The sequence below is a fragment of the Capricornis sumatraensis genome, chromosome X, assembly GCF_032405125.1.
Source record: "Capricornis sumatraensis isolate serow.1 chromosome X, serow.2, whole genome shotgun sequence".
Taxonomy (NCBI): Eukaryota; Metazoa; Chordata; class Mammalia; order Artiodactyla; family Bovidae; genus Capricornis; species Capricornis sumatraensis.
In genome coordinates this window covers 128,631,312-128,646,019 of record NC_091092.1, presented here as the reverse complement: position 1 = coordinate 128,646,019, position 14,708 = coordinate 128,631,312, and the positions used below count along the sequence as shown (strand labels likewise).

The window sequence follows — 14,708 nt, the reverse complement described above, 5'->3', positions numbered from 1 at the left end:
GCCCCCACCATGGACCCTTTGAGGCAAAGGGGAGCAAACAGGCTTCCAAGGAAAGAAGTGGCTGAGAGAGGAAGGCTCTGGGCACCACGGGAGCTCAGGGGGGCACGGCTCCACCTACCCACACCATCTCTGGGATCTGCCGCACCAATGGCAGGCCTCGGGGTGGTTCCACCTTCCTGTCTCACACCTTATACCCCCGTCCCACTGCCCCCACCCTGAGTGCCAAGGCATGTCGCCTGTGTTTTTGTATTTGCACACCTGACACAGCTTCCCACACGTGCCAATGAATGACGGAAGGAACCATCTAGTAATCTGTGGAGAAAGGTTTCACATACTTTCTTCTTGGTGCTCATGGCCTCCAGCCCCAGCCACCTGAGGGCCTTATGGTGAAAGTGCTGCTGGGAGAAAGGCGTGAGCACATCTTGCATTTCTGTGGCATTCTATGCTGCAGACTCACGACACTGCTCCCCAGAACATGGGGTCGTGCTGCTCTCTGCTGGCCATCAGCTCATGTGGGAGGGTGGAGGTGGGGCACAGGCCTGTGCTGCTGCCCACAGCAGCCCCCAAACAGCAGCTGGCCTGGCTCTAAGAAGAGCTGGTGCCCGCTCTGCCTTTTTTCTTTCTGGTTAGATTGAAAGATGTGGGATTTTTCACAAGGCAGGAGAAAACCCTAATCCATGGGTGGCCACGATAAAATCCTTGAAGACTATGAGCCAAAGTGAAATGGGAGCAATTTTCTAAATCTGGGTGAGAGAGAATTGTCGCATGAAGATAACCACGCCCATAGGACGAGATGCTGAGAAAGCCAGCCAGGCACGAGAAAACCAGGCCCCACAGAAAGAGCTGTTCTATTCAGTAAACAATCTGACCCACAGACAGACCATACCCTGTGTTAAGATGTTCCCTTTGTTAAGGTTTGCAGCTGCTGGGAGGATCTTTCCATCGTGAGGATATGTCACTCACTCATGGAACCTGTTCAGGAACTCCAGAAGAGCTGATTTAAGCTGCCTTTTCACTTCACTCTGCACTTGAGACCCACTTCCAATCTGTCCTCAGACTCCAGAAGGCCAGATGCTGTGACAAAAGTTTCAGTGAGATGAGTGTAGACGATGACCCTCCCCCCAGTGCGCCTCAGGGGAGCACCGAAGCCGGTGGCCCTTTCTGGGTTTGGATGTCTACTGCTTCCAAGTGTGTCACTATCATCCCCTCCCTGCCAGGATTCTGATGGGCAAGGCTTTGTTGGGGAAAGCACAGGGAATCTTGGGGAACACAAGGAAGTGCCCACGAGAAAGGGACAGACTGAGCACCGAGGCCCTACTGCATCTGGCAACCTGAATTGGGCAGCAGTTCCTGCAAATGAGAAGCCACCGCTTTCGTTAGGTAGGTCATCGTCCCATAAGCCCCACTTGGAGCACTGTCGTAAAAGAAGTGGCAGATGCCTGTGGCTTGGTCTTTCTCCAGCGTGTCCGTGGCTCCACTCGACACCTGCAGCAGGATAAAAAGGCAGAGGCGATGTGTGAGCAGAGCCGGCGCTCCCAGCCGGACGTGGGCAGTGCAGCACTGATTCTAGGATGAGAGGAGGGCTTCTCCTAGCTCGATTTTGGTTTACACGGGGCCAGACATGTGTTGGCTCTAAAACCTATGCTGAAGGGGGCCTGTCCATCTCCAAAGAAGATTTCCCAGTGGCCACAAACCATTTTCAAACCAAATGGTTGACATTTTTCACCATCTGTGAGGACATTTTCTTTGTTTGAGAACCACCTTTCCTACTGGACACAGGATCTCCAGCCTCAACAGAGGTGAATGGCAGCCAACGCAGCTACACTGCCTCTAGGCACACCCACCTGGTCTTGTAGGAACAGTTGGTTGGCCATGTGCACGATCTGGTCCACATGGATGATGCCCCCGATGCTGTTCATCTCTGTGTCCGAGAGCAGCGTCAGCACCATGATGGCCTCCACCAGCAGCTGCCGGTACTCGGGTTGTGGCACTCGGTTCAGCACTGACTCAACGTGGACAGCAAACTTGATCTCCTGCGGGGTCATCTGCCAAGGGACCAGGAAAGACAGGTCAGGAACAAGCTGAGGACAGACAGCCCTGTCACCCATGCCACCCGCAGCACCCACTGACTCAGAAAACTTGGCTTCCTTGCTGGCCACTTGGCTTATCCTGCTCACAGGAATCCTCTGAGGCAGGAGGCCGAGAGTCAGCCAGCCAGCCCTGTTCTAGCATTAGTCACCCATCCCCATGGACTGTGACTTCTAGTGACACAACCATGTCTTGTTTTTTCTTTCTCCACTATTCTTCGTGGCATATAGCATGGTGCCTTTGGTGGGGTAAAAATTTAAAAATCATTTTTTTAAAGAATGAAGAGGGGGAAAGAAACCAGGGAAGATGACTGTTGTCAGAGGAGGCTGGTATGGGTCCAGGGAGCTCTTCCCTTACCAGAGTTTTCAGGAGCAATCTAGAGATCTGGAGAGTCCAGATATGCTGTTTCTGAGGGGAAGGAAGAAAGGTGATGCTAATACATGTGGGAAAAAACTGTTAAACTTGAGGGTTAAGTGTTGAGAAAGATGCATGCGTGCTACGTTGCTTCAGTCATGTCTCTCTGCGACCCCATGGACTGTAGTCCCCCGGGCTCTTCTATCCATGGGATTCTCCAGGCAGGAATACTGGAGTGGATTGCTATTCCCTCCTTCAGGGTATCTTCCTGACCCAGGGATTGAACCTGTGTCTCTCGCATTGCCAGGCAGGTTCTTTACCACTAGCGCCACCTGGGAAGCCCTGAGATAGGGCCTGCAAATGGTCTGTATGTAATGAGCTTGAAATACAGGTGAGTGGAAAGAGTCCAAGAAATCTAGCACTCAGTGAAAACTCATGGCATGTGGGTTTTTCCTGTCATACCTCTTGCGTGGTCGAGGATGGGAGCACATAACCGTCGATGGACAGACCATGGCACTGGAGGCAGAACACACATTGCACATGTCAGAACCTGATTAAAAAGTGTGCACACATACTCACGTTGCGCTGCCCTGGAAGCCAGTGCAAGGACTGGAACACGCCAGACTGTGAGTTATTTTTAGAGAGCTTGTTCTCACTGCCCACAGGCTGTGTTTTCGATGGAACAGTTCTAAGGAGCCGGCAGGCGTTGTTCAGATCTCACACGAACAACGCCCCAGGGACCTGCTGGGTTGTCCTCTGTGGGAGCTCTGAGTTTCACTCAGCAGCCCAGTCCTGGCGGCTGAGAGGCCCCCTTTGGTGCCAGAGCAAGGGAGATGTGCTTGGTTCCTGCTGGCAAAGTGATACTTCTATGCCTTTGCAGGCATCTATTTTTGAGGTTTCTATAATAAGCACCAATCACAAAAGACTAGAGCACATGCACAGACACGCACATGCACACCCGTGTGTATAAATAACAAGCGCTGGCTCTGTACAAAGTGCCGCTTTTTCATAATAAAAGCATCTTGGTATCAAGCCAGCGGGAGCCCGGATGGAAGCATGCGAGGCCCCAGGAAGAGTGGGAAGGTCTTCTAGGAACCATTGAAGGCCTCTGCTCCCATGTGGGGACCAGAGTCAGCTAAGAGGACAGGGAGCCCTCGGGCCTCCCTGTGCCCAAGCTTTGACGAAGACCTCACAGGGTGCAGAATGCAGGCGATTGGGGAGGGGGTGTTGTGCACCCTCTTTGGGGTGACTTTTCTCTCCTGGCCTCTCCTACTGTGAAATAAGCTAACAAAAATAACAGGAAAAAAATCAGTCCTGTGTGGTTCTTGGTTTGCACAGAAGCTTCTGATGGAGGCCGGCAGTCCCTCTGGCAGGACACTGGCACGCTCTGGGGTGGAGGAGGGAGAAAGTAGCTGCAGGGACCAAGGTGCGTGGCTATTCCAGGTCCGCTGGGTTACAGCATTTTACCCTGAGCCTTCCTGGCCTTCTCTGCCTCTTGCCTACCTTCAGACTTTGCTATGTTCAGAAAATAGGTCAGAGGTGGCTCTACACAACCTGGGCCGCCACTTTATCTAACTGGTTTGGCTTCCAGCCAGCATTTCTCAACCAGGGGCACTTGGCCCCCAAGGGGACACTTGTCAGCGCCTGGGGATGTTTGGGTGGTCACACTAGGTGGTGGGGGGTGATGCAGCTCAGTAGCCAGGCTCACCTTCTGAAGGATCTTCCACACCTTCTGGTAGAATCCCACGGGGACCCTGTTGATGGCACCGTCCAGCCTTCTCCTGCGCAGCCACTGGCCCTGCCGTTCCCCCCAGCCCATGTGCTGCCCACCTGAGTCTGATGACGATGTGCCCGTGGGTGAGGACGGGGTGCTGGACCTCTGCAAGACAGAAGGGCGTGGCTTTCAGAAGCCTCAGGAGGGCTGCCTGGGGACTAGTCAGAAAGACCAGCTGGCTTCACCGGTTTGCTGACCCAGCTTCTTCCCTGCACTCCTCCAGCTGCCAAGGGGGTGCACTGGTAGAGGCCCCAAGCCCAGCAGAGAGGCCCAGCAGGTCAGGGCTCTGGAGGGCTGAGAACCCCAACTCCACACCAGTGGCTCTCGCTCTGTGCCCTCGGCCTCCTGTAAGCAGCGGCGCACAGGTGGGCACCCTGAGTGCAGACGCAGGCAGCCCCACAGCCCAGGGAGAACAAGGCATGGGGACTGCGTCCTCCTGCGGAGCCTGGAGCCTGGTGGTCGCCACGCTGTGGGGCCGGGGCTGCGGGAATACAACACCCAGCAAGCCCTGGGAGGAAGGCCTCAGACCATGGTGTGTCCACCGTCCTCTTAAGCGGCTTTCTATTCTGCCTGTTCTCAGCATGGCGCTTTCTCCACATTCGGGGCGATGACTGCCTCCGAGCTGGGGTACCATCTCCTCCTCACCTCCTCCCAGAGACCGGATTTATTCTGGCCTCTGTGAGGGAGGCGCTGGGGCAGGGCCAGCAGTTCGGCTTCTGCCTCGGGAGCCACAGGCCCGCCCACGAATGCGGAGGCCACGAAAGGGGCTCCGGGGGCCTGAAGTTAGAACGAGGCTCCCTGGGTGCTGCCTCCCTGTGGCCAAGCGTGTGTCCACTGTGCCGGTGACCTCCCAGTTGAGGATGGAATAACCTTCATCCTTGTACATGATCTGAGTTCTGGACTACCTGGCAGTTTTCCTTTCTCAGTGTGCAACCTCAAATTTAAACCTCTGCAGGGCTGGAGGCTTCTTGGAGCACACGTTTTGACTTCATCGGATCTTATTTTGAAAAGGCTGTTAGGCTGGGTTATTCCACTGGGCTCATTACTGCCATTTAAATACGGCAACAATTAGAGACAAATAAAAGTAATTACAGCCATACTCATCAGTGACTCAGCTGGTTTTCTCCCTCTAGTTTTAGGAGGAAGATTCAGACTTGCCTGTGCAATTAGAATATTTCCTCCAGCTCATCTGGGGCCACAGCACATACAAAGTGCCCATCGGCTCATGTGGGCAGTGATTCACCCCTGTGGCTCAATAGAAAGATGCATAACCACTGCCCCGAAGGTTCCAGAAGCTCCTGGGGATCGGTGAAAAGAGTGTTGCTCACTCACGGCCCACCAAGGAGAGCATAAGCAGAGAACTCAAGATGGAAAAACAAAGCTCTCAGTTCCACAACTCTGCTTGCTCTCTAGCCTCTCCTCTGTCATGGTGACAGTCCCATGCTAACACTTAAACCTGTTCACAGCTTGTGGGGGGCAGGTCGGGGGAGTGAGAGAAGGGCAAGGAGAAGATGCGGACACCACAAACGAGGCGGCGGGGATGCATGGTTTACCGCAGACTTGGAGGAGCGCGTGCTGATGGACGCGGCCTGGCTCACAGAAATGAGCTACAAAACAGAGAGAGTCCACTCAGTCACGTGCACTGACACCAGAGGATGCATGCAGAGAGGAGGAGCATAGAGCAGCCCCGAAAACCGCCGGGGAAGCAAGAGGCGGAGGATGCGGGCAGCGGAAGTTCTCAGACACCCCTGAGGCAGAGGCAGAGCTCCGCTTTCTCTGAGTGTGGAGCTTCCCCGTGTCTAGTCAGTGTGGAGGCAGCTTGTCAAGTTAGGATACAACTTATTTTCCAAAGTCACAGCCTCGAGATGCTAATCTTTTATGTTAATCTTGGAAAGAGAAAAATGTATTTCCGTGATGTAAGTAAGTGGCCAAATACAATACTTACACTGGCTAACTGAACCTAAACCCATGCAAGAGAAACGGTGATCATTCTGTCCCCATAATAAGCTACGACAGCATTAAACAGATGGAAGGAAGCCCTCAGATTCAGCTCCAGTCAACTACCATCAGGATGTGGGCAGCCAGAGGGACGGTGCCACCGAGTGGCTGGCACAGGAAGACATTTGAAAAGTCTGTTCCTTACTTGGAAAGAGCATAAATCCAATGAGAGGGCACATGGCTTTTTCCCTGGGACTGAACAGGGAATCTGCACGTCAGTAGAGACTCTGTGCTCACAGACAGGACACTGTTAGGAACGGGTCTCCAGTATTTCTTCTGTTGCTATCATCAGTGACCACAATCTACTTGTCCCTATTCAGTTCCATTTTTTGAACAGATACTCCTGCGGAGGCAGAACCCATCTCCGTCCATCTGTTTCACAAAGTATCTTATGAAACCCAAGAGTTTGATAAATGGATTTTTTTCCTCAAGGCATGGGGCAAGGCCACTTCTCTTGCTTTCGAGTGTGCTCGGCCTGTCCCAAGGGCTGCCTGCCACAGCCTGTGGAGTGGCCTCCACCCAAGCCTGGGTGATGGGCAGAACTGTTCTCCATGGCTTGACACTCTGTACTCATAGCCTCGCTTCCCACATTCAAGCCAGAAAGAACATAAAGCACAGTAAAGGAGGAAAGAAGACAGAGATGTTTCACCTGTTCATCAGCACTAAACCGCCTAGTCATCTGAAAGCAAAAATACATCAGAAAATAAAAACCAGTTTCAAATCAAGGCTGCCTTACTACTTGTATCACCCTCTAGAACATCCAAGGACGTGTTGGTCCACCTGCAGGGCGTGACCATTAGTGCCTCACAGGCTCAATCTACTGAGGCCACATTTGAAATGGAGAAAATCCCAGTGCATTTCTCACTGCAGGTCACAGTCAGCAGGAAACTATTTCCTACTGTAGATCACTGTCAAGTCCTAGCATAGTACCCAACCCATTAGGACTGAAAGGCTATTGACTTGCAGTCCTGTGGATCAGTCGAGAAGGAATTTATTATGAATTAAAGGTGAGCACCAAAAAAACACACCTATGGATGGTGGAAAATAAGGAGATCACAAGCATTCCAGTCTATTTCTACACTCCTTCATTTCCCTGTTGCACTTGAAGGACACATTGGATGGAGAGAGGATTCAAAGACCTTTTGCAATGGTTGTGGTCCTCTCGAAAGACTGGTTCTTGGCAACAGGCAATCATGGGGCAGGGTATTTTCCGGAATGCTCACCTAACATGGTTAACGCTAAAGACAAGTGCTTGTGGGTGCACATGAGTGGCTCTAGCATGTCTGAGCACAGGAGGGCTCCCTCATCCTTTCCCAAGAGCCTGTGCACGCCCAGGGCTTCTCATGCTCTCAGTTGAGCCCAGACAGAGAGCTCTTCTTACCTGTTTCATCTCACTCCTCAGCCTGTTGATGCCACTCCTCTCGGTTTTGGTGACTCCAGTGTGGCCCACCTCGTGGATGGAGACAGCGGGGCTGGGTGTGGAGGAATGAATGGGCCGCACTGCAAGGGAAACACACACGGGGTCTGTAGAAATTATATCGCGTCTGCCCTCAGAGGGACGCATGCATGTGCTCGTTTTTGTCTATCCCCCCCACTCAACTGTGCACTCCCGTTTCCAGGACCTGGAGCAGGGCCTGCGACACAACATGGGCTCAGTACGCATTTGAGTGAATGGGTGACATAGTGAACATGACTTAAGCAGCATGCAGGAAACACTGAGTGGCCAGAAGCCCCTTCAGTGATTTGAGTATGTTAACTTTTTACGTCTCCAGATGTACCCGTTCCTTGTAGAAACCTGAGCCCACCCAATAAAGGTCCAGCCATGGGGCAAGAGAGGGAAGACCTGGGAGAACAAGCCAACCAAAGGTGAAGACACAGCAGCAGCCATCCCAGAAGGGGCAGGGGGGCTCCACCCTGCTGCAGTGGCCTGTCTATGGCCTTGCCCCACTCCCTGGTGCTCCACGCTGTGCGCACAGTGATCATTCTAAAAGGCACACGGGGGACCATGTCACTGTCCACTCAGACTCCTTTCAGGCCCAGCCCAGTCTTCAGGATAAAGCCTCCCAAGGCACATGAAGCCCTACCAACTGGAATCCACCCGCCCCTCACAGCCGTCCCCTCCGAGGCAGTCCCTCGGTGCTGGGTGCTGCACCGGTGGCTCCCTCCCGGCCCAGAGGAGTGGAGACAAACCAGGAGCCCAGTGACAGTGGAGAGGGAGGACCCACAAAGATTAGCCAGAGTGGGAGGAGGGACATGGGGAGAGTGGAAAACAGAAGCCAAAGGGGCCTGTTTGTACTGGGCGTTAGCTGAAAACATTAATCTCAGACATCTCAGGGTTTAATAAAAATTGAGTTTTCTTATTTATAAAAATTGAACAGTTACAGGTAGGGCCGCTTAAAAAAACTGAACGATTCTAAAGGACAATTAACAAATGTTATATGCAAAAAGACAGGACCTCTTCTGGCCTTACTTGCAATCTGACGTACGTATGGTTTCAAGTGACATTACTCTGTTCCTAGTTTCCTAAGCTTCTATAGCTTTATATCTAGTAGCAATTTTTCAGTAATTATCTGTGTCAAACCACGTATATTATTTTGATGAGCAGAACACATTAAATATTTATCTTATATATTCACATTTCAAGGATTGTGCATTTGAAAGGACTGAAAATTACTTTTGGAAAAGGATCCTGAGCGTTCCTCCTTCAGGAAAGGAGAAAAACCACCAAAACACATCTGATTGCATGATGCTGCCTTTGTTTGCCTGCTGGCACCCACTCTAAAGAAAAAGATCTGAAGTACCCAGTGTCCTTATTAAATAAAAAGGACAGCCCACACTGCATTTCTTTGGCTTGATGAAATAAATTCATCAATGTGTCTGCAAATCAGTTCACTTTATTATGAGGAGGATAAATGATAATTGCCTCAATTATAATTAGGGAGCATTTGAGACCAGAATTCCATCAGGACTTGGGCGATTGTATTTCCTAACACTGGAGACAGGGTTCCGGTACAGAGAAAAAGGGAGAGAGCAAGATGAAGATGAAGCAAAGTCAGCAAGGTGTTGTGAGGCTGCAGAGGGCTGTTCTCCAGGCCTACAAAGGGTAACAGGGGTCTGGTTGAGAACTAACTCACCCACACTAAAGGTGGAGCACTCAGGTGCTGCAAAGACAGCCCTCACGTGCGGAACCCCTGGTCACCTCACCCCTTTTTAAGCCCTGTGCCCAAGAGGCAGGCCAGGGTGCGGAGGGGTGTACCATGTCCACGTGCCCCCATGGCTCTCCCAGCAGCTTGCCAGAGGGTCACAGACCCCTCCAAGTCACAACCTTAAACCTAGGACTCTTGTCAATGTCAGGGAAGTAGGAACCTTACACCCAAACTGTATGTCCCGAATCAGTGATTACTGATGTTGTTTGTATAGAAGTGGATACACCAGTCAAACCCTCACTGAAGCCATTCCTGACCCCCTCCCCACAGAGGAAAGAAAGCTGAAAGGCAGGGGTTAGCAAACTTCAGAGGCGACCCACTGTCTGTTTTGGCACAGCCTATGAGGTAAGAATGACTTGGGGGAAGAAAACAAACGAATAGTATCTTTGTTGTTTAGCTGCAAAGTTGTGTCCAACTCTTTGTGACCCCATGACAGTAGCTGGGCAGGCTCCTGTGTCTGTGGGATTTCCCAGGCAAGGATACTGGTGTGGGTTACCATTTCCTTCTCAGAATAGTATCTTAGGACAGACGCAATGATATGAAGTTTAAGTTTTTCTGTCTAGGATTATTTTTTGGCACCCAGCTTCTCTTTGCTGATGTGTGGTCTGTGTCTGTGTTCATGTTGTGACAGCAAAGCTGAGGCCTGTGACCAAATGGAGCCTGACTGGTTCCCTCTGGCCTTTCACAGGCAGTGTTTGCTGACCTCTGGTCTAGAGGAGGACAGAGCTTAGAAGGGACTTGGTAAGAGAAAGTAGGGTATCACAAAAGGAAACTCAGGGGTGGAGGGAGAGGTGGGAAAGAGGCACTTAAGGAGTTGGGGGGGGTGTTGAAGTGGAGTTTATAATGACCTATGCCCAGCATTTGGTTGTGTTGGCATTTGAAAACATGGTCAGATAGGAAGAAAATAGTTGGGGAGTTGAGAGAGATGCTGTTAAATGGAGGCAGAAAAGCCCAGGCTGGCTGAGGAAGAAGATAACTACTCTGGCTGCAGGGCTGGTGGGCACTGCCTAAGTTCTCTGCTGTCAGGAAGTAAGGACTCAGAGTTTGTCCTGGAAGACAGGGAGGGCCCAATGTTAATAAAAATCCTCCTTAAAGGAGGCACAGGGATTGTGGCTACTGCTTTGTGACCAGAGGGGAGCCCAGGTATGAAGGTAGGTGCACTGCCTCCCCTAGTGGATGCCTCTCCAGCAGCTGCTCATCCTGGGAGATCCTAGACCAAGTGCTGCTGCTTTATTTTTAGCAGTTGGTTCCCACAAATGGCGACAGAGCTATGCACACACGGCCGGGGCGAGGGGCACAGTCAGTGGGGCGGAGATGGCCACATGTGGGACCAGGGAGGAGAAGCAGCCTGAACAAACCAGCCCTGAGAAGAGGCGCGCAGCCTGGTGGGAAGGGAAGGCTGGAGCTTGGAGAAGGGACAGGATGCTACTATGGAGAGCTGACAAGGGCTAGATGGGGAAAGGCCTCGGGTGACAGGACCACAGGGGAGAGCCAGGTCTCCAGTGCTGTGGGGCCTGGCCTGGAGGGAGGGAGGCAAGGTCAGCTCCTGATGAGGGAGAGAGGGGAGGAGAACCAGGTGAAGAGTGAGCACAGAAGGAGGCTGCACTGCAACAGGATGACAGGTAGGTACACTTTGGAATATGTTAAACCCACAACATTTTGGAAACAGCCTTCTCAAAAGCTGTCTGAAAACCGGCAGTCCAAGCAGGTCAGGAAGAAAGGAAAGCAAAACGATTCTGTTTCTGGTGGAATCACCTATGGCAACACGTGGGGCAGTGCACTGAGGCCTCTTCCTGCAGCCAGCACAGCTATGCATCTTAGAGACGAAAAACAAGACTAGAGGGAAATGAGCATTCGATCAGGTTCACTGGGCACTAAGCTGGTGCTCATGGTATTGTAAATGTGGTAAGGGTGCATCTAGTGCTTTTTAGTAATTTCACAGGATCATGAAACGATCCTGGTTCCTTTTGAGAAAGGGCTTCCTGTAGCAACGGATGTTCTACAGTCCATCAATTATATAAAATAAAGGGAATTTAGTACAGAGTTCTAATGCAGTGGCCTGTGAGAGCATCCAGACACTCTGGTAAATGTGGAACTGAGGTGCACGAGGCCCTGTTACCAGCTAGCTCTGTGACCCTGGACAAGGGAGAGCTGTCTCAGCCACATCCTTCCTAAGAGGGAACTGCAAAGTTCCAAGTCTTCCCTTGTTGCTGCTGTGGTCTACTGACTGCACCCAACGAGTTCAGCATTGGGAGAAATGTGTTCTCATTTCTCCCAGGGGTTGTACTGGTTGGTGATGATTTTTCTCCTCCTTGTTCTAGTTCATCTTCCTTATCTGTGGTGCGAGTGGCCTGGCTGCGTTAGGTTTCTCTGCAGTGGCCCCACACCAACAGGAGTAAAGGAGATCCCCATGGACATCAGGCAATATGGTAATTCTCGTGCAGTTGTGAGATTCATTTGTATTTTCATAGGCAGGGATGTGTTAGAGTTAGGTATAGGAGGAAGGAAGTGGGGGTGAGGATTACTGAGAAAGAAAAGGAAAGAAAGACTAACTTACTGCTTCTTTCAACACCAAATTCTTTGCCACTTAAGATGTGGTGCAGGAGATTTTTCATATCAAAAGGACTGAGGTTCATCAAACTTTCAGAAGCTTCTTCTCCTGAAAACAAACATGTTAAGTTTTCCCAGATACAGGACTGGTGGCAGGAGAAGGGAGAGTTGGGTGGACTCAAGCAGTGCGAGCCGCCCTTGAGAATCCCACCTGAACAGTTCAGGCTCCGTGCCAGCTCCGTGGCCATCACCTGAATGATCAGTCCAATTCGGAGCCGGAGCATCTCCACGAACAGGCTGGGCTGTGCCCTGACGTACATCGCCAGGTACACCACGATCTCCTGACGCAGACACAGGAGGAGATGGGGTTTCAGAGGCTGGGTGGTGGCGGACACGCCCCTGCTGCCCAGAGACGGCCCACTGACCTGTGTGAGCACGGCGATGCTGATGTCCTGCCCGCTGGCTTCGTAGATGAGCTTCGTGAGCTCCTCAGGGGGAAGAGGCCTAGGAAACAGCAGCAACACAAACACCATGCATGGCGCTTACGAGCACCTCCAGCCCTCTGTGAAGAGCCCCGTTTTTCAGCTGGCAGGGCTCAAGGGACAGTGTCTCTTAAAAGACTTTTCCTGAATGGGAGATGGTGTTGAGGTGTCCTCCCCACCCCGAACCCGAGTTCCCCCGCAAGCTGAAGACTTACGCAGAGATGGTCTTCTCCCGAGGTTCTGGGGGCAGGCCCACTGTGAGCTGCTTCTGGTGTGACAGCAGGTCCGTGCACGCCTGCATGGTCAGGGAGAGGGCAAGGGGGAGAAAGATCAGCAAAGCTGGTGGGGAAGGGTCACTGGTAATAAATTTTACTTTATAAACTTGACCTATGCTGTCATTTATTTGAAAATTCATATACAGATTGCAGGCTGAGCAACCCAGGCTGAGCTGGGTCCCTGTGGTCTTTGTGTCTCCAAAATGTGGCCCCAGGCCTGGCTCTGCAGGGCCTGTGAGTCTTGAGTCCTAAAACACCGATGTTAAGACTTCATGACCATATTATAGTTCTAAATTGCCAGTTTCCCCATTATTCAGATATAATAAATACTATAATAATGACCTTGAGTGTCATAGAAAGCAGTTCTGGAATTTGCAGGACCTCAGGGTTAAAATATCCCTGATGACTGTACTACAGATGTGCAGAAATAACAGTGTTCTGGTTAGGAGGGTGCTGGACCACAGAGCATTTTCATTTTATTTCTTAGTAAATCCTTTTCTGCAGCTAAGAAACAACAAAACGAATCAGTCTGAATTTCAACTGCCCTGTCCACCTTCCAAGAGCTGTGGGAGATCAGGAGACAAATGCTCTCTCCATCTGTGTAATAAATACTGTGTTTCCTTTATAAATATGAGGTGCTTGCCTCCAGCTCTCCTAATAGGAAGAGAGCACGGGGATACAAAGGACAGACAGCCAGCCCGCACACGCGCAGCAGCTCTGACCTCAGCCAGGACCTCCACTTTCTTCCGGAGGAGGCCGGAGATGTAGCGGATCAGGCCCCACTCCTGGTTCAAGCCAGCCTTCCCATAGAGCTCGCTGAGGAGGTTGTGAACAGTGACCCCGTGCTGTCCAGAGAGATTTGTGTCCCAGCTGGGACCCCTGTCAAGAGATGGAGATTTGTGTCCCAGCTGGGACCCCTGTCAAGAGATGGAAAACCCTCCAAGTATGGCCCAGAAGGCTGACAGGCCAGATTCTCTCGCAGTGGAGCTCACTTGGCAGGGAAGGGAATGCATCAGTGGGCATTGTGCCAAGTGCTTGGGCCCTCCCACGGCCTGTGAGCCTCACTTGGGGTCACGGGACCATACTGTCTTCTGTCCATTTGAAACAGAAGCCTGACATCAGGAAATGGTGAGATCCTGGCTTCAGCCAGCCTTCTCATTTCAGCAGGCACAGAAGGGGATGGAGCCTGGGTGCCCTGGGTGACTACAACCATGATGCAGCTGGCTGCCAGGCCAAGAAGCCAGGCCAAAGCACGGAGGAGACAGAAAGCTGGACCTCGCCAAGGCCCTGCACTTACTTTATTACATACAGAATGTACAGAATGTCTGCTTGGTCCTGTAGGTTCGAACAGTCTTTCAACTGCTCAACCAGCTTTTCACAGTCCACGTCGCCACGGTCATCTCTGGGAAACTGGAAGTCACCTTCAGGGGCCTGTCCATACAAAAGACAAAAAAGCAGGGCATGGGGGCTGGGCATGCACTTCCAGAAGATGAGAAAGTGACACACCAACCTGGTCTTGGCACTCTGCTGCTGTGCCATGCTCCAGGTTTTCATGGGATCTTTTGTGATTTTTTTTTCCTGACCAGTGAATCACTATGTCAGTCGTTGTCTGCAGGAGACTGAACGGGTTAAAATCTGTGTAAATTTTATTTATGTGAAGGTCAAAAATGGGCAAAACCAACCCAGGTGTTAGAAGGCAGGCCAGCAGTTACCTGTGGATGGAGAGGAGGCAACCAAGAGGGGCACCAAGGGCGCTTGTCCCTCACATGGGTCTCTTGGCTTGGTGATAATTTACTTAGCCCTATTCTTATATTTTATATACTTTTTATATGTTAAACTTCAATAGAATATTTTTTGAAGGCAAAAAACAAAATGTGAGTTTCAAACAACATAAAATTGTGGTTAAAATAGTCTCCAAAAGACGCCAAATCTTTCTGATAAAAGCAAAGGAGACTTGGAATAAAGTAACAAATTATGGGAA

At 51.3% G+C, this 14,708-nt stretch overlaps 1 protein-coding gene across 1 annotated transcript in view; it reads right to left on the bottom strand.

Annotated features, from left to right (window-relative positions):
• Positions 1–657: 657 nt before the first annotated feature.
• PHKA2 (phosphorylase kinase regulatory subunit alpha 2) overlaps positions 658–14,708 on the bottom strand; it is a 91,710-nt gene continuing 77,659 nt past the window's right edge. Inside the window, exons 21-33 of the mRNA XM_068962198.1 lie at positions 14,025–14,158; positions 13,450–13,606; positions 12,668–12,747; positions 12,396–12,474; positions 12,182–12,311; positions 11,978–12,079; positions 7,596–7,714; positions 6,864–6,893; positions 5,770–5,823; positions 4,151–4,321; positions 2,905–2,958; positions 1,845–2,045; positions 658–1,485 (exon numbers count right to left, since the gene is read on the bottom strand). Coding sequence (XP_068818299.1) covers positions 1,315–1,485; positions 1,845–2,045; positions 2,905–2,958; positions 4,151–4,321; positions 5,770–5,823; positions 6,864–6,893; positions 7,596–7,714; positions 11,978–12,079; positions 12,182–12,311; positions 12,396–12,474; positions 12,668–12,747; positions 13,450–13,606; positions 14,025–14,158 — 1,482 coding nt within the window. The 3' untranslated portion in view covers positions 658–1,314. The remainder of the gene's footprint in view (positions 1,486–1,844; positions 2,046–2,904; positions 2,959–4,150; positions 4,322–5,769; positions 5,824–6,863; positions 6,894–7,595; positions 7,715–11,977; positions 12,080–12,181; positions 12,312–12,395; positions 12,475–12,667; positions 12,748–13,449; positions 13,607–14,024; positions 14,159–14,708) is intronic.